At 42.8% G+C, this 24,872-nt stretch overlaps 1 protein-coding gene across 1 annotated transcript in view; it reads right to left on the bottom strand.

The window, feature by feature from the left end:
* SHISA8 (shisa family member 8) overlaps window positions 1-24,558 on the bottom strand; it is a gene marked incomplete at its 5' end in the record, with an annotated part of 42,150 nt that extends 17,592 nt beyond the window's left edge. The window contains one exon of the mRNA XM_083366844.1: window positions 24,029-24,558. Coding sequence (XP_083222970.1) covers window positions 24,029-24,558 — 530 coding nt within the window. The remainder of the gene's footprint in view (window positions 1-24,028) is intronic.
* Window positions 24,559-24,872: the final 314 nt, after the last annotated feature.

The raw sequence follows: 24,872 nt of genomic DNA, 5'->3' as shown, positions 1-24,872 counted from the left end.
CAATCTGGTTTGCTCGTAGATAGTTCTCCACTTGCGAGAGGTAAGACGGCCATTCTTCTGGATGCTTTGTATCAAACTCTCTGAGTTTGCCGACCTTTGGCATTTTTCCTCGATTCCTGCATTCTTGGATCCTGCTTCTTGGGCTCAGGGAATGTGTCCACTGAGCACACGGCCACTAGTGTACCTTTACAAGCCGGCCTGGGGGGGGAAAGATGCCTCTTCCCTCCAGCATGTAATGCCAACCCCTTGTGAACTTCAGCCCTTTAGACAGTGAAGCAGGATCCCACCCTCGTCACCAGTGTTAAGTCGTGGGCTCTGGTGAGCAGGAATGAAGACGCACAGCTGAGTACAAAGAAACTCATTCTTTTATTCAAGCTGAAACTGTACTGGACTTGGGGCGCACCCTGCCACAATATATAGCCAAACCCTATGGTAGCAACCAATCAGATTGAACCCATGCTCACTGCCCGAGGTTGACCAATTGCAGGACCGGAGATGTCCTGTCTGGGTTGCTGGAGAGTCTCCAGCAACGTATGTGGTATGGTACCAAAAGCCCAGTATATAACATAGCCTTTATTCCAGTTCTCAACTTATAAGCAATATTATATATCTCAGCTGTGTTTAATGACATTTGTTGTTGCCTTTGAATTAATTTTGACTCCTGGAAGCTGCCTGGACAAATCCATGAATTTTTCCTTGGAAGTAATTTGCCACTGCCTTCTACCTAGACTGAGACGGAGTGACTGGCCCAAACCCACACAGCTAGCTTCTACCTAAGGCAAAACTAGAATTCATGGTCACTCAGTTTGCAATGTGGTGTGTATAGTGTGGTGTAGTGTGCTAAGAAAGAAGGGGAACTCAAATACAATATAGGAGATGAAGGAAGCAAATGCAGGGTCTGCCAAAAAGGATTCAGATGCCTAAGATGCCTATTCCCTAAAGTTCAAAGTATAAGGAACAAACAAGGTGAACTTGAAGTACTATTAAGTGATACTAACAGAAGACTGGAAAATAGCTAATGTGGTTCCAATCTTCAAAAAAAAGTGGGGGGATAGATTCAGGAAAATACAAACCAATCTTCCTGGCATCAATACCTAGAAGATCCTGGAAAAGATAATCAAGCAATGGATCTGTGAACACTTAGAAACAAGCAAAGCTACTACTAAAGCTAAGATGTGTTTGTCAAAAATAGATCATACCAAACCTTCTTGCCTTCTTTGACAAAGTGACTAAATTGGTGAAACAGGGAAATACTGTGGATATAATTTACCTAGACTTCAATTAAGGCATTTGACAAAGTAGACCAGGGCTTTTCAACTGGTGGTATGTACCACCGGTGTACTTTAGCACCTGGCAGGTGGTATGCAACCCCTAGCCAAGTCTAGCAGGGGAGGGAATGGGCTAAAGTGGTGCCACACAGGCCTGGAGGAGACCAACTGGAGTTGCAGGGCTTGGCAGAAGCCCCAGGATCTGCACACATGGCTGCATGCTGGTTAGAGCTTCCAGTGCACCAGGAAGAGAAAAGGAGGAGGAGGAGGACTGAGAGAGGAGAAGCTATTAAAAGAGCAGGTTTTGGTGGGAGAAAGAAAAAACTCACAGAGAAAGAGAAAGAAGAGGCTTTTGTTAGCGAAGCAGTAAGGAAAGAGCGGGTGAGCAGCCTTTGTGAGCGAAGGGTGAGTGAAAGAACAAGAGAGATGCTTTTGTAAGCAACGTGTGAGTGAAAGAGCAAGAGAGAAGCTTTTGCGAGCAACATGTGAGTGAGAGCGAGAGAAACTTGTGCAAGCAACATGTGAGTGAATGAGAGTGAGACAGCAGCTTGTGCGAGCAATGTGTGAGCAAATGAGAGCAAGCGAGAGGTTTTGGCTAGCAAAGGGTGAGGGGGCTGCGAGCGAATGTTGAGAGAAAAAAGGGAAAAGTGAGGGGGAGAAGGGAAAAAGAAAAGAAAAGGCATTGACTTCTGAGTTCCACTATTGCAGTAGGAAGGAAACATTAACATTGAACCTGAACTTTTTACTTTTCCATAGTATTATAAACTACTACTAAGGAATTTCAAACCTTGTAAGACCTTATGACAAGTGCCTCAATTTGAATGGCAATTATGTTGAAAAGTAATGTGATGTTGTAGTTTTCTAACCAAATGGATGTTTATTTCCTAATTACCCTCATATATGGAGGGAAGCATGCATTTTGGTACCTCAAGGTTCTTAGGCCCAGTACTATTCAGTATCTTCATAAATTGTTTAGATGAAGGGATAGACGGGGAATTCATCAAATTTGCAGATGAGATCAAGCTGGGAGGAACAGCCAAAACTTAGAAGATAGACTCAGGATACAGAAGGATCTTGACAGACTTGAACTGGGCCCTATCCCAAAAAATTCAATTCAATAGTAAGAAAGTAAGGTTTTACACAGTCAAGAAAAACCAAATGCACAGGTATAGAATAGGTGGTACTTGGCTCAACAGCAGTAACTGTGAGAGGGATCTAGATGTCCTAGTAGACAATTATTTAAGTATGAGCCAGCAGTGTGATGCAGCTGCCAGAAAAGCTAATGCAGTCCTATACTGCATCAACAGATAGTATTAAGATCATGTGATATGTTAGTACTGCTTTCTACTATGCTGGTAAGACCACACTTGGAATACTGCATCCAGTTCTGCAAACAAACAAACAAAATAAAAAATGCTGAGACTAAAAGTATGTGCAAAGAAGAGGAACAAAAATGATTAGGGAACTGGAGGCTAAACTATACACTGAAAAGTTGCGGGAACTAGGTATGTTTAGTCCACAGGTCGGCAACCCGCGGCTCCAGAGCCACATACGGCTCTTTAAGCCGTCTCCTGCAACTCCCAGTCACCCGGTGTGCGCGCACCTCTCCGAACGGGCAGTGGTGCGCACGCACCTCTCCAAATGGAGACTGGCGCCGCCCATTTGGAGAGGTGCGCGCGCACCTCTCTGAACGGGTGGTGCGCGCGCAGCTCTCCAAACCTTTGGAGAGGTGCGCGTGCACCTCCGCCTGAATGGGTAGTGGCGCCACTCGTTTGGAAAGCTGCCGTGGCCCGTTTGCAAAGCTACCGCGGCAGCCTGCAAACGGGCCGTGGCAGCTTTTCAAATGGACGGCGCCACTGCCTGTTCCGAGGTGCACGTGCACCTCTGAACGGGCGGAGGTGCATGCGCACCTCTCCAAACCTTTGGAGAGGTGCGCGCGCACCTCCGCCCGAACAGGCAGCGGCACTGCTCGTTTGGAAAGCTGCCAGATGCCCCGCAACCTCCGGGTGAAAATCCTCCATCTTACCTCTCACAGCCCTCCCTTAAAAATTCTGTTCCCGGCGAGGCCCCGGGCTTTTAAAAGCCACCGGGGCCTGGCCGCTGTAGGCGAGGACCAGCTTCCTGGCTCGCTCCCTCTCTTTTCCACAGGCATTTGCTCGAAAGTGTTTAAGTTTATTGCTCAAATGATGTTTCTAATTAGCGCTTCGGACCATAAATCCGAGCGGCTTTTGTTTTCCAACTGATTTATTATTTACCAGAGCATCGACCTCAGACGGGGCGGCAGGGAGAGAGAGATGGGGAAGCCTCAAACCGAGAAAACAGCAGGAATCCATCCACTCGAGGCCTGCGAAGAGAAAGGAGGCGGGCACTGAGCTAAAGCTGCCAACCTGCGCCTTCTCCCTGGCAGGAGCCCCAGGGATGGGGATGGGGGGGTTGTCAGGGAGACCGGCCCCTCAAGCGTAACTCGGCTCTGGGACACAGCCACTGGGAAACTGAGTTGGGGGAACTCTAAGTAGCAGGCGCGACCAGTGGAGACGCGCCTGCAGATGGGCTGGAGCACTCTCGGGTGTGGAGGCGAGGGCGCGGGGCCCTTGGCCAGGGTCGTTTTCTTGGCCTCTCCAGAAAGGTGCAGATTCCAAGAGAGACAACCTAGCCTGCACCACGAGACGGGAGGTGTCGTTGGTTTTCTGTTACGGCTACGCGATTCTTTGTCAGCCCGCTGTTCACAGCCCCCCTGAGGGACGGGAACCAGAGCAGCAGACTGAACGAAGAGATGGGGGGAAGGGATTGTTGGAAGCAACCGGTGCACCCCCTTGCCAATGGACCTGGTGCCTTGGAGAACACTGGTCGCCCCCGGTGCCCACTGGCCGCTGGGTCCTACTCAGTTCTAACACCCAATGGGATGGATGAACGGAGAAGATAATGGGAAAGGCAAGACTTGGCCTCAGTTGTCCTTCAAGTTATAGCAATCCCAAAATCCCAGAAATGCGGGATTGCTTATTTCCAAGCACCTCGGAGAGAACAAAGGGTTCCAGCAACACGGCTGAAAATTATTGTTGTTGCTGTTTGCCGAGATCCGAAAATCTCATTGTTTTTAATTGAAATACAATTGTGCACACACATATCCCGTATGTCACCTATTTAGCGCCCAACTAGAAAATAATATATATCTTACTCACACACAGGTTACTGAAGATTTCCCCGAAATATTAAAGAATTCTGTAAGTATTTACTGGAATGCGGCGGGGGGGGGGTTGTTAGTGGTGAATGACCTTTTTTCTCAGAAAAGAGCCAGTACTTTCACTTAGCTCTCCCTTTCTGTAAAATAGTTTACAATTTATTTAAGATTAAGCACAAACCTTTTTGCGTGGAAGCCTCGGCTGACCCGCTTACATTGGCACTTAAGAATAAATCCCCCTTTGAGAGGAAAAAAACCTAATAAATCTCGAGATACTGAAATGTGATAATTGTTAAAACAATTGCTTCTGAGATCGCTGGCTGGAGTCCAGCAGGAATTCCATTTGTAACTACAAATATGTGCCAATCTCCAAATTCGAAACCTCTGATATTTAACCATACCTACTGATGGTTCATTTTGCAACTATACATTAGGTGTACTGCACAGCAGTGGCGGCGTCCATTTGGAAAGCTGCCGTGGCCCGCTTGCAGGCTGCCGCCTTCCTCCGAAAACGGACCACGGCAGCTTTCCAAACAAGCGGCGCCACTGCCTGTTCGGGCGGAGGTGCGCGCGCACCTCTCCAAAGGGGAGACCCGTCGCCGCGCAGGTGCCTCCCATTTTGCGCATGCGCAAAAAAAAATTGTGCATGTGTGTGCGCTTGCACTTTTTGCGGCTCCCACTTTTTTGTTTGTGTGATGGAACCGGTTCCGAGTGGCTCTTTTCCTTTTTCCGGTTGCCAACCCCTGGTCTAGTCTAATGAAGAAAAAGATGAGAGGGGACATGATAGCAATCTTCCAATATTTGAGGGCTGTCATTGAGAAGAAGGGATCATGAGGGCAGGTGAAGAAGTAATAGATTATCAAAAGTTCCAACCTAGAATTAAGGAGGAATTTCCTGACAGTGAAAATAATTGATCAGTGGAAGTTGTGGAGTCTTCACATTGGAGGTTTTTTAAAAAGAGATTGGACAGCCATTTGTCTGGAATGTATAGGGTCTCCTGCTCGAGCAAGGGGTTACACTAGAACAGGGGTCCCCAATCTTTTGGGCACCAGGGACCAGTTCCGTGGAGATTTTTCTACGGACCAGAGGGGGCGTGGTTTTGTGTGCTGCCTGCATCCCGTAGATGGGGCTTTCCTTGTTTGTGCGGACTGCTTGCTGGCATGCCACACTAGAAGACCTCCAAGCTCCCTTTCAACTCTATTATTTTGTTATTCTGTCTTTACTCAATGCACCAAACTGGCTCTTAGATGATATACTACAAAAACTAGCCCAGATCTGGACATTATAGCCCATGGACGACATCTGGCCCTTTGGCTGTCTCTGTCCAGCCCATGGCATTGGCAGTGGGAGGCAAGACATTGGCAGCAGGGGGCCATTGGCAGGGGGCAGGTGTTGATGGTGGGGGGCAGGGCTGCACAGTCCACAGTCCCAGTTTTTCATGTGGTTCCTTGGGAAAATTAATTACCTACCCTTGAATTAGCCAATAGATGACATGTAGTCCAGCATATTGTGTGGACCCATCTTGTATTATTCAAAGTGCTGTTCAAATTCAGACAATTGGGTTAAATGAGAGGGAGAGTCAACCAGCTTAATTTATATAAGTCATGAAAGCCCTACCATAGAATCAAAGAAAATTATATAGCAATAAAACCTCACTTTAAGTCAATTAACTTCTCATGTAATGGACCAAATTTCTGCCACTGTACAACTTTATGCAAATGACTAAAATTCCTGCAATGCCATATTCAGGTTTCACCTTATATTCAAATGAAATAGCTAAGATATTGTCTGTCAGGTTAAACATTTTTTGTTTTCTTGGAAGCAAAGGAAATCTAAATCTCTCTTCACATATTAACTATGAAGTATCCTTTTATGTTTATATGCAAAGCTGCTCATCTGTTCACGTTCCTCATATGTCACTGTATGCACAGCTTTGTTCCTCTACCTGTATAGTATGTTGAATAGGAATGCCTGCATTGATAAAGACCGAATGGTAAAATTCCCTCGTCTACAGAAATTGTGAACAAGGTTTTGAAAGCCATATAAAATCAGAACAAGGAAAACCATGTCATTTTTATGCAATTTACATATGAAATGGATTTAATAAATCAAATTGTTGGGCTCAAAAAACCAAGAAAGACACACTGAGTTTCTTCTAAGCAATTTCCTTTCTTGTTTGCCACTTATATAAACAGAGATCTTGCTAAACTAAAGCAAACAGGTAGTTCTCTTATGACTGGTCACTTAGTGACGGTTCAAAGTTATGACTTACCTGAAAAAGGGGATTTATGAGCTGGATCTGACAGTCAACCCCCTTATGGTCATGTGACTGTAACACAGCACATTTATGGCCATTTGTAGTATCCCCCAATCACATGACAGCATAATAAAATGGTTTTCTCAAATGCTGGCATTTACTTAGTTTTTGGCAAAATTGCACCCATAGCAAACATCTCTCTTGGTAATGATATGCTAATTTTGCTGCCAAAGCTGGTTCCCTGGCAGTACTGCTTCCTGGATTTGAATGGGAGCACTTGGGAATGACCCAAGAAGACTTTTGGACAGCTGTGGGCCCATGTGGGAAGGGGATTCTTGAAGATTCCAGTTCCCTTTGGGAGTCATCGGAAAGTCATGGGCATCCATTGTATGACCAACCTGTTCTATGACCATTACAACATACAATCGTAATGGACAGGTGTCACTGCAGTCGTATATTGAGGATTGCCTGTACTTCCATCTTTAAAGATATAGTCAGAGAACCTCTAGGGAGAAGCTGTCTTGACCCTCTGTCTCCCAACCAAACTATTTAAATTCCTCTGTCTTTTTCCTCCTAGGAATCCAGACTACATTCCATTACATCAATTAAACATTATTATCAGTAAGCTTTCGTTATATTTCTAGCTTACTTCTAAAAGTCCATTCAAATACACCTTTTAGGAATTGGTCAGTATTTCTCTATACCTGGAAAACATTTTTGATCAGAAGTTGTTTATATAAAGAAATCTGAAGAGAATACTACATCCCTTGGCGGTGAATTCAGAATGAAATAGATTATTTTTATGCTTCTGAGCACAGAAACAATAAATGCAGCAATGGTGAAGCAAAAGAAAAGGCAGAAACAAAATACTACAGATAGTCCTCATTTAGTGACCACAATTGGAACTGGCAGCTGTTAAGTGAAACAGTCACTAAGTGAAACTGCAACTGTACGTATGATCTTACTTCAGCTTTCTTTTGCTTTACAGACTTGAGAAGATCACAAATATGAGGACTGGTCATAAAGTTACTTTTTCATCACCATTGTAACTATGAATGGTCAGTAAAAGAGGCAATCACTAAATAAGAACTACCTGTTTTCAGAAGGAATCAGTAGACTCTAAACTTATCCATGATTTTATCCAGCCTTAAACTTAGCATTTAATTAATAGATTATTTGTAAAATCTTCTAATGCAGGAGTCCTCAACCCGTGCCGCAGCCCACTACTGTGTCGCAGCCCATTTGAAATTGGGCTGTGGAAGTGGAGAGCGAGCATGCGCATGCATGAAGATCCATTTGCATGAGTGGCAGGTGCACAAATGGACCTTCTCGCCACTCACGTGGAACCATCCCCCCTCCCCCTCCCCTGCCAGTCTGCAAAGGTTGGGGACTCCTGTTCTAATACTTGAACCAAAATTGAACCAATATGAAAAAAATGAAGCTATGTGTCCATTGCCTCATCCATTAAATCCTCAGTACTTGTAGGGAGATTCTTCCCAGAATCATCAAATTCACTTCCAGTGGTTGCATATATTAGCAGCTATGGTTTGCCCTTCTCTTGTCAGATGGCTATGTGCACACCTGCCTTATGCAGAACAATTCCACACACTATCACTGATCCAATGTGATTTTAGGGAAAAGTTTGATTTGGAAAGTAGTACGAGGGAATGAGCATAAGAACATAACATAACCCGCAATATTAAGAACCCAACAGAAGCCTGATAGGTTTTATCCAATGTGCACTACAATCATAAAGGTAAAGGTAAAGGTTCCCCCGCACATGCGTGCTAGTCGTTTCCAACTCTAGGGGCTGGTGCTCATCTCAGTTTCAAAGCCGAAGAGCCAGCACTTGCCCGAGGACGTCTCTGTGGTCATGTGGCCGGCATGACTAGACGCCAAAGGCGCACGGAACGCTGTTACCTTCCCACCGTAGTGGTCCCTATTTTTCTACTTGCATTTTTACATGCTTTCGAACTGCTAGGTTGGCAGAAGCTGGGATGAGTAACAATCATAGGATTAATTAAAACCCTGGAAAAAAGGGAAAACCTGGTGCTCACTTTCCATCATTGCACTGCCCACCATGACCTTTCTTTTCCTGAAAGGTTAAGCATAGTTTTGCTTATTTGCAGGTAAAGAACCTTATGACTGCTTCTTTCATAGGAAAGAAGTAGATTAAGGTACTAAATTTTACTATCAGAGTTAGAGAACCTGATGGTCTTATGTTGTTGGTGAATTCCAAATTTCATCTGCCCTGGATAACAGCACAATATAATGAGAACTGTAGTCCAACCTGTAGCTAGAGGGCCATTGATTCCTGACCCTGTGCTTTTAGGAAAAAGTTTTAACGGGAACCCAATGCACATTCTCTACATGTATCTAAAGCACTGGATCAAAGGACTTTCCTTTGTCTGTCTTTTCCTATGTTTTCTGAATCCACTTTTTTCCAGTTGGACAGGAAACATTATATTCATTTTATTTCATAGCATTCCCTAAATGTGATGCCTCTCTAACAACATAGCACCTTGCATTGAATTTCTTTGAGGAGAGATAGAGACATCATGTCACTACCAACCAGTCAAGCCATTTCCTGGGGCAGCTTTACTGCACTGCCAGGTTCTAGCTAAAAATAATATTAAAACAGATATAAAGATACAAGAAAATTAATGTAATGTAAAAATATCAAAAGGTGTTCAAAATAATTGATTATAAATCTATTTAGAAATATGCAACGTGATAAAACATATTTAGAAGTGTATTTTCAGAATTTATATCATTTTTTGAAAACAACATTAAAGTTTATTTATACTGCTACTTCTCCTTTGCAGTGTTTATTTTCACTCTATTTTATGACCTATAGGAAATGGTATTATGAAAACACAAAAATGGCTGAATCCATTCTGAATATTGTCACTGAATTCAGTCAAATTAAATTAAACTGAATTGAATATTTTATTTGGCCTAGTGTGATTAGACACACAAGGAATTTGTCTCTCAGTGTACATGCAAGCAACAGAATAATGATGATAATCATAATCGTAGTCATAATCATAATAATACCAATATGAGAGGGAAGTAAAGAAGATAATAAGGATAAACAATAATACTACAGCCATACCTATATGGATAAGTGCACATAGATATTAGATACACATAGTCATTGAATTTTCATCAGATCACATTTTAAAATCGTGATGCATGGTCATACCAGGGTTAGAAATTTTGGGATGGTCCACATTTTTAAGCAAATGGAACAATGTTTTCAGTTTCTCAAGGAAGTTTGTGACCCAGAAGCTTTGTGTGTGTGTGTGTGTGTGTGTGTGTGTGTGTGTATATGGTAAAGGTTCCCCCGCACATGCATGCTAGTTGTTTCCGACTCTAGGGGCCGGTGCTCATCTCCGTTTCAAAGCCGAAGAGCCAGCGCTTGTCCGAGGACGTCTCCGTGGTCATGTGGCCGGCATGACTAGATGCCAAAGGCGCACGGAACGCTGTTACCTTCCCACCGGAGTGGTCCCTAATTTTCTACTTGCATTTTTTACGTGCTTTCGAACTGCTAGGTTGGCAGGAGCTGGGACGAGTAACAGGCGCTCACTCTGCTACGCGGCACTCGGGATTTGACCCGCCAAACTGCCGACCTTCTGATCGACAGGCTCAGCGTCCTAACCCACTGAGCCACCGCGTCCCATCTGCTAATAAAGAATTTGGGAGGCTAAGATGATCATTTTGAACTATTTATGTTCTCATCAGTTAGTCATACCCTTTATCTGAGATTCGAACCCGGGCTGATTATATATATCAGGCAGTGTTTTAACCTCCTGAGCCACGGGTTCCTTCTCTCTTATATTAGCTGGAAGGCAAGGCAAATGTATGTTTAAGTATTTGTCAAGGTTTTTTTGAGTGGACCTTGCTAATTAACTCTTTCATTCCTGTTTTGGCCCGGCTCAGGGCTTATCCGCAGGAACTAGTCAACTTATGACAGCTCATTATTTGTGCAAATTATTCAAATTGCTAATAAAGAATTTGGGAGGCTAAGATGATCATTTCGATCAGAAGGTCGGCTAAGATGATCATTTCGAACTATTTATGTTCTCATCAGTTAGTCATACCCTTTATCTGAGATTCGAACCCGGGCTGATTATATATATTCTTTAATTCTTTATTAGCAATTTGAATAATTTGCACAAATAATGAGCTGTCATAAGTTGACTAGTTCCTGCGGATAAGCCCTGAGCCGGGCCAAAACAGGAATGAAAGAGTTAATTAGCAAGGTCCACTCAAAAAAACCTTGACAAATACTTAAACATACATACATATATATATATATATATATATATATATATATATATATATATATATATCACTTTACAAGTTGCTGTTCTTCATTCATCCAGTACCACAATGTACTTTTAGTCATTTTAGAAATACATGTATAATCCACCCCACAACAACAACAATAACAATAATAAAGTTGGAAGGGACCTTGGAGGTCATCTAGTCCAATCCCCTGCTCAGGCAGGAAACCCTATACCATTTCAGACAAATGGCTGTCCAGTCTCTTCTTTAAAACTTCCAGTGTTGGAGCATTCACAGCTTCTGGAGGCAGGTTGTTCCACTGATTAATTGTTTAACTGTCAGAAAATTTCTCCTTAGTTCTAGGTTGTTTCTCTCTTTGTTGTTTCCATCAGTTGTTTCTTGTCCTGCCTTCAAGTGCTTTGGAGAATAGCTTGACTCCCTCTTCTTTGTGGCAGCCCCTAAGATATTGGAACACTGCTATCATGTCACCCCTCACCCTTCTCTTCATTAAACTAGACATACCCAATTCCAGCAACCGTTCCTTATGTGTTTTAACCTCCAGTCGCCTAATCATCTTTATTGCTCTTCTCTGTACTCTTTCTAGAGTCTCAACATCTTTTTAACATTGGGGTGACCAAATCTGGATGTAGTATTCCAAGTGTGGCCTTACCAAGGCGTTGTAAAGTGGTATTAACACTTCACGTGATCTTGACTCTATCCCTGTTTTTGGCAGCTGCAGCACACTGCTGGCTTATATTTAAATGATTATCCACAGGACTCCAAGATCCCTCTCACAATTGCTATTATTGAGCAAGGTACCACCTATACTATACCTGTGCATTTGGTTTTTCTTGCCTAAATGTAGAACCTTACTTTTTTCACCATTGAATTTCATTTTATTAGATAGCGCCCAATGTTCAAGTCTGTCAAGATCCACATGCTGAGTACTGCCAGTCAGCCAGCTACGAATCCATCTGGTGGTGATGCTGTCTAACCCATATTTTTCTATCTTATCAAGTAGTAGGTTGTGGTCTATTTTATCAAATGCCTTACTGAAGTCCAAGTAAATTATATCCACAACATTCCTCTGATCCACTAATTTTGCCACCTGCAATAAGATTTGTCTGGCATGATCTGTTTCTGACAAACTCATGTTGGCTTTTGGTAATGACTTTGTTTGCCTCTAGGTGTTCGCTGATTGCTTATCTTTTTCAAGATAAGCTTATCTTTTTCAAGATCTTCCCAGATATTGAGGTCAGGCTGATAGGTCTGTAGTTTCCTGGATCCAGTTTCCCCCCCTTTTTTGAAGATGGGAACTACATCAGCTCTTTTCGAGTCCTCTGGTAGTTCTCCAGTGCTCCATGATCTCCAGTCATACCATCTGCCTGGGTATTGGTTGTCAGTCCTACTACTTTTCACTGCTGGGTACTTGGCTTGCATTAGTCGGCTATCTGGCTTGATCCCAGCTGCATCTTAGTGATCCAGTCCTTATTTAGACATTATACTACATATCTACAGAAATGCACATGATCAAAGATAAAAGCCCTCCAGAATATATATGGGTCAATATAAAAGGGGGAAAAAGTGACATTTCCATAGCGGTATACTACAGGCCACCCAACCAATCAGAAGAAATAGATGGACTCTTTGCTAACCAGTTAACTAATGTATGTAGGAAGTATACCACAACTGTAATGGGAGACTTCAACTACCCAGATATCAGCTGGGAGACAAACTCTGCAGCGAGTGGCAGATTGAACAGATTTCTAACCAACCTAGCTGACAACTTTGTCATCCAAAAGGTAGAGGAGGGAACTGGAAGTAAAGCTATACTGGACCTAATTCTTACTAATAGAGAAGAAGTAATAGAGGAAGTTGAAGTTACTGGAACCTTGGGTGAAAGTGACCACGTCATACTGGAATTCAATATAATGCAAACACAAGCAATAGAAAATAATTCAACCAATGTCTTAAACTTCAAAAGAGCTGATTTTTACAAACTCAGAGAGAACCTAGAAAATATTCCATGAATGAAAATCCTAAAGGGGAAAACAATTCAAGAAGCATGGGAAACTGAAAAATGCTATCATAAAAGCCCAGTCCAGCACAATACCACTGAAAAAGAAAAACAAGAAAGTCAAGAAGAAACCAGCATGGCTGCGCAAAGATCTCTCAGACAAACTGAAAGACAAAAAGGACAAGTAAAAAAAATGGAAAGAGGGACACATAACTAAGGCTGATTATCAGCAGACAGCCAGAACACGCAAAGATGAAGTTAGGAAAGCAAAGGCTCAGAATGAACAAAGAGTTGCAACAGAAATCAAGGATAATAAAAAACATACAAAAAAAAAAAATACTGCGAAAGACAATCTAGGAGAAAAAATTAAAATAAGCAAGAAAATAGTAAGAGAACACCTATCCGACTTTGACAAATATAAATCACCAGACAGATTACATCCCAGAGTTCTGAAGGAGCTGGCAGATGTTATCTCAGAACCATTGCACCATATCTTTCAAAAATCCTGCAGCATGGTGTTAGGTATACACCTGTCCGGCCACCTGATTGGCCAACCCGTGCAGCGGGAATCCCTGGACACTGGGTTGGGTGACCAGGGCAAGCGCGGGAGATCTGAGCCCGCAGGTTGGCCAGCGCCTGGCGCGCCTGGGGTACATATATGGGCAGCCGGGCAGGTAAGGCCAGTTCAGCCACGTGTACCAGAATAAACAGTTAATCTTAACTGCCTCCGTGTGATCACTTGCCGGACCGGACACAACAGTGGCGACGAAGGTGGGATCGGCAGAATGGCGGTGAGGAAAGCGCGAGAACAGGCAGACACGAAGCGGGAAATTCAAAGAGCCGTCAGCAGCAACAACTCCACGAACGAACGAGCGAGAATGGCGCAAGTCGGCTCAATCAGAGAATTTGACCCCAGACACCCAGAAGATTGGGAAGAATACGTAGGCCAAGTTGAGGGATACATGCTGGTGAACGGCATTACGGACGATCGGAAGAAGGCCGCCGCGTTGCTGATGATCAGCGGAACACTGGTTTACCGGGTCGCCGTGGGACTATGCCAGCCAGCAACAGTCGCCAGCGTCTTGTACGCCGACCTCTTAGGGAAACTGCGAGAACACTTCACCCCCAAGCGATCCGAGCTATTCTGGAGGAGGATTTTTGAAAGGCGGAACCAGAAACCAGGGGAATCGATAACGGAGTTCGTGGCCGCAGTGAGGGAAACCGCACTCCGCTGCAAGTACGATAACCTTGAGGTGCGCATCCGAGACCGAGTGGTCCTGGGCTTACGCGATGAACAGCTACAAAACAGGATAATAGCCAAGCCCACAGGGAACTTACAGGAAGTCCTCGATGAACTGCTCACGTATGAAGCCACCGGACAACGCGGACAACTGCTCACGTATGAAGACACCGACTTCCTCAAGGCCAATTGGATTAGGCATGCGACGTCGACCCCCTTCCATCCCTCCAGCAACGGATTGGCAGAGAGGAACATGAGGACCACCAAGGATGCACTACGCCGGATCATTGCTGGTGATTGGCCCCAAAGACTGGCACAGTTCTTGTTGGCACAACACACTACACCGTGCACAGCAACCGGGAAAAGCCCAGCAGAAATGAGGTGGGGCAAGAAACTCACGACCAAACTAGATAGGCTCCATCCTGACAAGGCAACAGTGGAAACAGAACAGGAGTGCACGGCCAGGACATTGAACATTGGGGACTCAGTGTGGGCCAGGAACTACAGCCCAGGGGACAAGTGGATACCGGGAGTGGTGGTGGACAAGCTGGGCCCACTCTCATACATTATTGAAGGGGAAGGGGAACGCCTGGTCAGGAGACACATCGACCAACTCAGGAAAAGGGCCCCAGAGATCACCACACACAATCAGACCCAGCAGCCACCAAGCAACACACACAGAGGAACACTCACACTTCCAGACACCCCACAGCAGGCCAACACCAGGGTTGCGACCAGGTCACCAGAGACGGAGGGACCCAGGGACATCATAACTGAACCCGGGGCACCAAAGCCAAACACAGGCACTGTGCAAGGGGAGCCCACAGGAGCCTCACTGCCAGCGGGGCAAGGACAAGGGAGGGACCAGCCAGGGCCTTCAAGACCAGCACAGGGGAGGGGGCCAGAAACCGACAGCCCACTGGGGAGATACCCTACCAGGACACACAGACCCCTGGCATATCTAAAAGATTACATAAGGCAGTGAGGCTGTTGGCAGGGAATGCCAGGCATAAGCAGACCCAAATTGGGGGGAAAGGGGTGTTAGGTATACACCTGTCCCGCCACCTGATTGGCCAACCCGTGCGGCGGGAATCCCTGGACACTGGGTTGGGTGACCAGGGCAAGCGCGGGAGATCTGAGCCCATGGGTTGGCCAGCGCCTGGCGCGCCTGGGGTACATATATGGGCAGCCGGGCAGGTAAGGCCAGTTCGGCCACGTGTACCAGAATAAACAGTTAACCTTAACTGCCTCCGCGTGATCACTTGCCGGACCGGACACAACACATGGGGAAGTACCTGAGGATTGGAAAAGGGCTGATGTGGTTCCCAACTTCAAGAAAGAAAAAAAAACAGATCCAGGAAACTACAGACCAATCAGTCTAACATCAATACCTGGGAAGATCCTGGAAAAGATAAAACAAAAAACAGATCTGCAAACAACTAGAAGCAAACAAAGTTATAACTGTTAGTCAACATGTGTTTGTTAAAAACAGATCATGCCAAACCAATCTTATTTCATTCTTTGATAAAGTGACCAAATTAGTAGATCAGTGAAATGCTGTGGACATAGTATACTTTTTAGTATATTTTGTTAAGGCATTTGACAAAATAGTCCACAATCTACTGCTTGGTAAGCTAGAAAAAGGTGAAATAGACAACATCACCACCAGGTGGATTTGTAGCTGGCTGACAAACCATACTCAATGAGTAGTCCTCAATGGTACTACTTCCACATGGAGAGGTAAACAGTGGGGTACCACAAGACACCATCTTAGGCCCAGTACACTTCAATATCTTCATCAATGACTTAGATGAGGGAATAGAAGGGGAACTCATCAAATTTGCAGATAACACTAAACTGGCAGGACTACATAGTCAACACCCCAGAAGACAAGCTCAGGATTCAAAAAGATCTTGACAAACTTGAACAATGGGCTCTATCCAACAAAATGAGTTTTAATGTGGAGAAAAGCAAAGTTTTACTTTTAGGCAGGAAAAAAACAAAGATATAAGTACAGATTAGGTGAGACCTGGCTCAAAAACAGTAACTGTGAGGGGGAGCTTGGAGTCCTAGTGGACGATCACTTGACTATGAGCCAGCAATGTGCAGCAGCAGTGAAAAAAGCTGATACAATCCTGGGTTGTATAAACAGAGGGATAGAATCAAGATCACACAAAGTATTAGTACCGCTTTATAAAACCCTAGTGAGACCACACCTGGAATACTGCAACCAATTTTGGTCACCATACTACAAAAGAGATGTGGAGACCTTGGAAAATGTTCAGAGAAAAGCAACTATGATGATCAAAGGCCTGGAGACTAAAACATATGAAGAACAGCTGCAAGACTTGGGTTTGGCTAGTCTAAAGAAAAATAAGAAATAGGGGTGACATGATAGCATTGTTCCAATATCTCAGGGGCTGCCACAAAGAAGAGGGGGTCAAATTATTCTCCAAAGCACCAGAGTGCAGGACAAGAAACAATGGTTGGAAACCGATCAAAGAGAGAAGCAACCTGGAATTAAGGAGAAAGTTCCTAACAGTGATGACAATTAACCAGTGGAACAGCTTGCCTTCAGAAATCGTGGGCGCTCCATCACTGGAGGTTTTTAAGAAGAGACTGGACAGTCACTTGTCTGAGATGGTATAGGTTCTCCTGCTTGAGCAGGGGACTGGACTAGAAGACCTCCAAGGTCCCTTCCAGCTCTATTCTATTCTATTCTATTCTATTCTATTCTATTCTATTCTATTCTATTCTATTCTATTCTATTCTATTCTATTCTATTCTATTCTATTCTATTCTATTCTATTCTATTCTTCTATTCTATTCTATTCTGTAGCCACCACCCTTTTCATCTCTGAACAGAAGAATTCCGCACATTGCCTAGAGAGTACCAAAATCTAGTCCCTAACAATAACAAAAATTTAAGGATATATTTCCTTTTACCTGCAAAAGGTGTGCCTTAGTAACCCAGAAAATAATATAGTTCTGCTGTAAATTCAGTACCTGCATTCTATATATCAACTTTTTCTGAGAAACAAGAGATTCCAAAATCCAGAGTTAGCTGATTCCTTTTATTAGGAACAAGCAATATTATTTATTTATTTGTATTTATTTGTTGGCCACCTAATGAGAAGGAAGGACTCACTGGAGAAGAGCCTAATGCTGGGAAAGATTGAAGGCAAGAGAAGAAGGGGACGACAGAGAATGAGGTGGCTGGATGGAGTCACTGAAGCAATAGGTGTGAGCTTAAATAGACTCCAGAAGATGGTAGAGGACAGGAAGGCCTGGAGGAACGTTGTCCATCGGGTCGCGATGGGTTGGACATGACTTCGCACTTAACAACAACAATTTATTTGTTAAATTTATTTTCTGACTAACTCGCCATGACGTTACTCTGTGCTGGAAAAGGATATGCAACCTTTTGAGTTCTCCACAATTCTTCTTTATCAGGTTAAGTAGTTCAAAAACAGGAGAAGTGGAAGAAATAGGCTTGGTATGCTGGGATTTTGGATGTTTTGTATGTTCTTAGATTAGGTGAAAGTTGTACCAAAACTGGACAATGATAATTACTGTATATGCTTCAATGGGCTTAGAAAATGATGTTTATTTTATTTTGCTTTCTGCTGAGTTGAACTTTGTAAGAAGAACAAGGAATTCCTGAGAATTAAATCCACCACTAGCTGAGAAATATTATCTCTCAGTGGTTATGCAAAGTAGGACAGTACAGTATTATCTTTTCTGGTTCTATGAAAATGACTGTACGTGTCTCTTTCTTGGTTTGGGATCACATGTCATTTTCTCATTATATTAACCTTCATTAAGAAAGCTTGTTGGAACATTAAGAATATTGCAAACTAAGACACCAGGGTTAATGTATATAAGACTATTATCTGCACCACTGGATAAGATAAAAAATAAAGGACTGTGTTTAGGAAGCTTGTTTAACACTCTCTCACCCTGACATCATTCTTAGCACTTGGCTAATTCTGGAAAATGTTACCCTTAATGCATTTAATTTAATATAAAAGTACAACACAGTATTACCTGAAATAAAATGAAAACATGAATAAATCATAATGATGCTATTTTGATCCTTCCTTTGCCTGTTCTTGCCATCTAGATCCACTTGTCACCTGTCCTTTAAATAGATTTCATTCTGCACATATGTCACCATACAAATAAAGCACTGCTGCACCTTTACCAATCAAAGCTTCCCTTGTTTGGGCACAGAGCTCGTTGCCATAATTCTCACAACACTGTTGGAAGATTTGGCAGTATTATTTAGGCCAAAGGCACTGTATTTATGTATATCTTCTTTTGCTTTTTTATGATGTAGGACCACTCCCTACACCTCCATATTTATCTCTGCAGCAGCCTTGCTTCTGATTCAAATATCATTAAGAAGCTAGAGTGCGCTATATTTAGTTTTAGCTATCATAATGTATATTTGACTTATGTGACTATGACTTATGGCATATGTAAACTTTATGCTGCTTGAATGTACATGGATGCCTGCAAATATAGCAGACTAGACACTCTTTACATAAACTCCTGTTTCTTCACTTACAGGATATGCCTTCATTCTTGTAACTTTGCCTAATCCTAGGGAAATCCTGTTAGATGTGATGCTATCGTTTCACTTTTATTCCAGACCAGATCAGTTCCTGTACCATTTTTCCAAAGAAATAGAACTCTTGTCCTCCATCAGCTTTTGTTGTGATTTAGCAAAGTGGCCAGGACATGTTATAGGCTAAGTTCCCTATCAGAATGGGAGTATTGATTCTAGAAGAAGATACAACAAGGCTTATATTACGCAGATTAAGGCTGAGTAACCAATGAGACTTGAAGATAATGGGAGAAAACGGAAATACCATGATGACTCTGGCAGGAAAACACCCATACACCCATGCAGAACAAAGCAGGGATTGGGTTATAAAGGCATAGCACAGCTCAATTAATAAAATAATTCAGCAAAAAGATCCCACTCTTCATTTAGCTGAGCTGATCCTAATGACAATTGTCTTCTGACTATCTGATCCTTCTCTGGTTTGGAACAGTTTTCTTACTTGATCAAAGACTATGGGAAGAAACTTTCTCTTGTGACGAAGGACAAAGAACAAAGAGCTGCTTCCTTCCCTTTTAAAAGCTTATCTGTTACCAACTGGAGAAAGAAATTTTCCAGAATAATGTAATTTAGATTTCCTAACTTGTTTTCAAATCCATTCAACAAGTTACTTGAACCTCCTACTGAGTAGTTGAAGTCATTGGCCCAAAATGGAGGATGCCAGGGCTTGACATAATCCAAACCATTCAACAACACCATGGACTGATTCACAAAGGGCTTTCTTTTGTTTCCCATATGGACCCATTATCTGTGAATGACTACTTTCAGCATTCCTCAATCTAGTACCATCTTGATTTGGAATATTTCAGAATATTGTCAGAGACAAATTGCTTAGCAGTGTCAAATGTTAAGTATATTTCCTGTTTCTAGCTTCATAAACTGACCTCCCCAATATTCTATTTGTTCTAGAGGCTTAATGGTTGTTATTATATTTTTAAAATAGTGGGTTAGGACGCTAAGCTTGTCGATCGGAAGGTCGGCAGTTTGGCGGGTCGAATCCCGAGTGCCGCGTAACAGAGTGAGCGCCTGTTACTCGTCCCAGCTTCTGCCAACCTAGCAGTTCGAAAGCACATAAAAATGCAAGTAGAAAAATAGGGACCACTACGGTGGGAAGGTAACAGCGTTCCGTGCGCCTTTGGCGTCTAGTCATGCCGGCCACATGACCACGGAGACGTCCTCGGACAAGCGCTGGCTCTTCGGCTTTGAAACGGAGATGAGCACCGGCCCCTAGAGTCGGAAACGACTAGCAGGCATGTGCGGGGGAACCTTTACCTTTACCTTAATAAGAATGTTATTACAGAAATGTGTGAATAATCAATGTAGAACTATATTTTAATATTCTTCCTTTGCCTTGCAAAAAGTAAACAAAATGAGTTATCCTAAACTAGGTCTTTTGTAAACAATTCCAGATAAATGAAACTACTCTTTATTCCAGAATAAATGGTTTTAGAATTGCAGTTTTTAAGCCTTTATAGACTGGGTCTAAATATTTTTGCACATGGAATTAAATGCAAATAGTTTCTGACTTCATTTAATATGAATGATTCTTAGCATAAGCTAAGAAACATAAACTACGTACAGTAAGAATCCTCATTGTTGGCATCCATCAGAATGATGGTCTTTTAAGCTTCATTATCCCAGGATGAATGTCCAGAGTCCATGTTGGGTGGAAATGATGTCAACTGCAGTCCAACTTACTTGGAAGCTGCTAAGTTAGCGAAGATTAGATGCAAAGTGTGAGCAAATCAAAAGGTTTGGTTCTTCCTCATCCTTGCCTGGCAAAATGCAGGTAATAAAATACTTGTTTTGTCTGTTGTTCAACAGAATATTTCTCTTCATCTGCATTATCTACTTCCCCAAACCATACAAAACTCTGAAAGTTCAGCAATTGCTCTTTTGATCAAATCACTTTCATTTAAATTTCTACTTTCCAGTGAGACATGGAAAAATAATACGGTAACAATTGCTCACCAAAGATCCTAATTTCCTTAGAGAAACTATATCTAAAATATATGTTTTTCATTTATAAAAGTAGACTAAAACAGCAATTCTGCCAAGCATAGAAAAATATTTTCTGTTTTAAGTTCTAGGTATTCATTCATTCAAGCCAAGTTGTGTTGGCCACCATTATATCTAAATGTTGCATGAACTAATTTAGGTCTTTAAAATAATACCTTTTTGCATAATTTTAAATAGCCCACAAACACAATATTTGTATGCCTTTATTTTGGAGTACAACAAAGTGTATTGGTATGTTTAGCTGGCCAGTACCGGTAGTACATCAGCACTGTATCCTTAGGTGAACTGATACATCTTCAGATATTTGTCCTTAAATGTCTGAAGCAGTAAAATTTGTCATTATATTGTTCAGTTTTAATTTAGTATGTGTCAAGACAACTATTTTGATTTATAAATAATTATGGTGTTTTGTGTCAAATTGCTGTAGTTACACAAATCATTATTAAAACAAACCATGCTTTAATTCAATATTCACTATGCCAACTCAGAATTTTTCCCCAGCTAGTGGCAAAACACACTTTTTATTCTCTCCAGAGCACACACACACCCTGCCCCGAAAAGCGACTGCCATTTCTTTACTTGGAAATCCCTAGATTCCGCTCATTTTGCTATCTCTTCTTCTATCACTGCACTCTTTTCTTCTTCTTGGTCTCCTTTTATTACTCACAGAATCTAATTACAAGAAGATTCTATTTCTTCTCTATTATGCATGCAAACTCAGTCTTCTTTTAAAAATTCTGATCTACTCTTTACAGTTTTCAACATTTAGTAACAGGACATATCTTAAACTTTGTATGTATTAAAACCTACTACTAGAATAGACTCGGGATAGCAGGTAGTGATGAATAATTTACTGTACGCTGATAGATTCTGGGCTGATTTAATTCCTAAATGTCTGATAATTACAAGTGAAAAATTGTAGTTGGTCAGAAATTTCTGGTCTGGCCATGTGCTCAAAATCACCCTGACCTTAATTCCAAACCATTTACCAGCCGAAGCTATATTTTGTATATGTCAGAATATAACTCTTAGGTATCACACCACTAATGCTGCTCACCCTACAACAGAGATTCTGCCTTCAAAACTGGAACTTGTCTTGCATAAGAGAGCTGTCATTTGGTGTCAGCTAAAAACAGTTATTTTCTTGGTGGCTATAGATCACATAGACCAGGATCATGACATCAGGGAAGGATTTTTCTAGGGAGTTGTTTGAATTTAGAAATGTATTAAATTTAAATGAAGGTTTTCGGGGAGGGGGTTTTCCCCTCTAAGCAAAAGGTGGATAGATACTTTATGGAGAGAACTGCAAAATCATAGGAGAGACTCCCACTTGAAATCGTCCCAAAGTTTCCGCCTGAATTATCGAAATCCATTCTGGAAGAAAGGATGGGTGGAAGAGTTGCCTTTTGATTGGCAACACAGAAGTCATCTCTCCAGGAATAGCTGCAGAGCTATTACCCTCCAACTTGAATTTCTGCAGCAGAGCAGAAGTTATATCCTCGTCTGCAGAAGAGGGCTCCCGCTGAAGAGCCAGAAAGCTGGGTAAGTGCTCCCTTCGGATGAGCCCCACAGAAAAGAGCCATTGCTACCGGGGATCGCCCTTCGCGGGATGCTGTGGCCTGGCGCTATAAGATTGCCGAGCTCCCGCCCACTCGCGGCTGCCCAGCCTCTCCTCGCCAGCCGCTCCGTGGGCAGCCACGGGGTCAGCAGACGCAGGCGGTGCAAGCCCTTCGAGGGACGAAGGCCTGGGTTCCGGGACCCCGACCAAGCTTCTCTTGTGGGGCCAGGAAGCCTCGGGCTGTGGTCGGGAGGTAACAGAAAAACTCCACCCGGTCGCAGAAGCGGCAGGCGCAGGCATTGAAAAAGGTTGCCATGTGGTGGGGTCCCGTTTCTCTTCCGCGCTTTATTTCATCGCGCCCGGTTCCACCTAATCGACTCCTGCAAACAGGGAGGGGGAAAAACTCCAGAGCAGGTTGCCAGGCAGGCCCTGCTCGTGACCCGTAAGCCCTCGCGGCGTCGGAAGACCTAACTTCCCCTTAGGGGAGGGATTTTTTTTCTCTTACTGCGGGGGGTGGGGGTGGGGGTGGCAACCTTCTGGAGAAACTAACAACAATAACAAGGTTTAAAGGCTAGGGAGTGGGAAGAGGACCACACACACAAACACTCCACACGCACACACCCGTTTGTATGCTGCAGAGTTTGCAGTAGCCTGAATATAAGAGAATATAAGAGGGAGAACAGTAGAGCGAGAACCAGAGCAAGAGTCGCCCATCAACCTGCAAATAGCTAGCATGTTAAGACCATCAAGTTGTTTGACTTCTTAAATGATAGAAGTACAAACTCTTAACCTCTGCCCTTCTTGCTTCCATTATTACCAATTCCATTCATTGCGTCCACTTCAATTTCCTATAAGGCTTTCTGGTGGCTAAGTTGAGGAAGTGCCTTGCAAACTTTCCCCCTCGTTCAAATAAATTCAGCTTTTAACGCTTTTAATGTTTTGAAATTTTTCTGCAATCTGCCAACAATCTGAAAGCCTTTTTCCTTAGAGTAGCCATGTCCCTTTAAACACAGGCACTGGACCGTTCAAACCTTACTCAGTTTTCTATATTTGCTTTAAAACTGTGGGGAAATACGGTGCATTTTAAAGCATTGAGATTCTCTTTTCATTTACTTAATGACAGCATTAACTTTAATTTCAATCTCATCAGTTAAGAAGTATACCTGCTCTGGTAGCACTATTTTTTCTCTTCTATTGTAAAACTTTTATTTTCACAATGTATACATTATATAGAAATAAGGACTTTTTCTATTTATGCACCCTCCCTTTTAAGAAATGTGTTTTGCTAAGCATCATATTTTACTCATTCCATCTATTAGCATGGTTCTGTTGTTCCTTACAGGCCCTTCTGTTAGTTTATATTCTGAGAATTTGGACATAACAAAAAGGTAATTGGGAACAGGGTGAAAGAGGAGAAAAAAATACAGATTTTAATTCACTTTGTAAATTTTAACAGCCAGAAAGTGAAAATAAAGTACAGGATGAGCATATTTAAATATCCAACGCTGTTGGAAAAAATTCCAAGTAAGATAACCATAAGGAATATCGGGTGAAAGCGTATTATAATGCTTTACCTGGACATGGTAATCTCTGCTTGAGGGCTCTGGGATTTCTCCAGTCCCAGTTTGGTGAAGATACCCACCAACACCATGATGGCCACCACACCACAGATAATGTATACAATCATGTTGGTCTTGTCCTTGGTAGGATTCTGAGGAGTCTCGTCCACTCGAGGTGGTGGTTGGCCCGTGTTGACCCATTCCGGTGTCTCATAATTTGAACAACCACTTTGATCAAGTTTTCCACTTGTGAATTGGCAGCAGAAGCGGTAACCACAAGTCCCACAGCAAAAATTGTAGATCCCTGAATTGCAGTTAAATGGGGGATCCCACTGGCCCATCACATCATAATAACCAAGGCACCGATCTCCCCCAAAGATGGACTTTGTGGGGGCTACAATTGTGTCCTCTAAGATCGGTCCCAATGTGGTATTGACCTCCACCTGCAGTTCTGACTCACGTTTCTGAGGATTAAGTGTTCCAGTCCAAACTTGACCTGGGTCCATAAGAACTAAGCAATAGAATCCAAAAATACACCGTTCCATCTGTATGCCACTCCAGCTCACTACTAAAACTGCTTTCTCTTTCCAAGATTAACTTCCACAATAGAGAAAACCTTGTGTTGTTTAGCAATGCAAGAAAGAGGATTTTTTTAAAAATTCCAGTCAAAAATGGAAAGATAATATATTTCTTTGTAAGCCACTTCTAGTGGAGGATAGGTCAATCTCTTGTTTTTTCTCCAAAGCAAATAGCACAATCAAAATAAATTCTCTAATCCCCCAAAAAAGAAAAAAAATGGGATGGATGGGAGTATGGTTGGAAGTTGAAAAAAGGGGATGAGAGTAGAAGAAATCAATAT

Source organism: Vipera ursinii (genome assembly GCF_947247035.1).
Source record: "Vipera ursinii genome assembly, chromosome: 6".
Lineage (NCBI taxonomy): Eukaryota > Metazoa > Chordata > Lepidosauria > Squamata > Viperidae > Vipera > Vipera ursinii.
The sequence above is the reverse complement of the archived record's forward strand: the minus strand, read 5'-3'. Positions and strand labels throughout refer to the sequence as shown.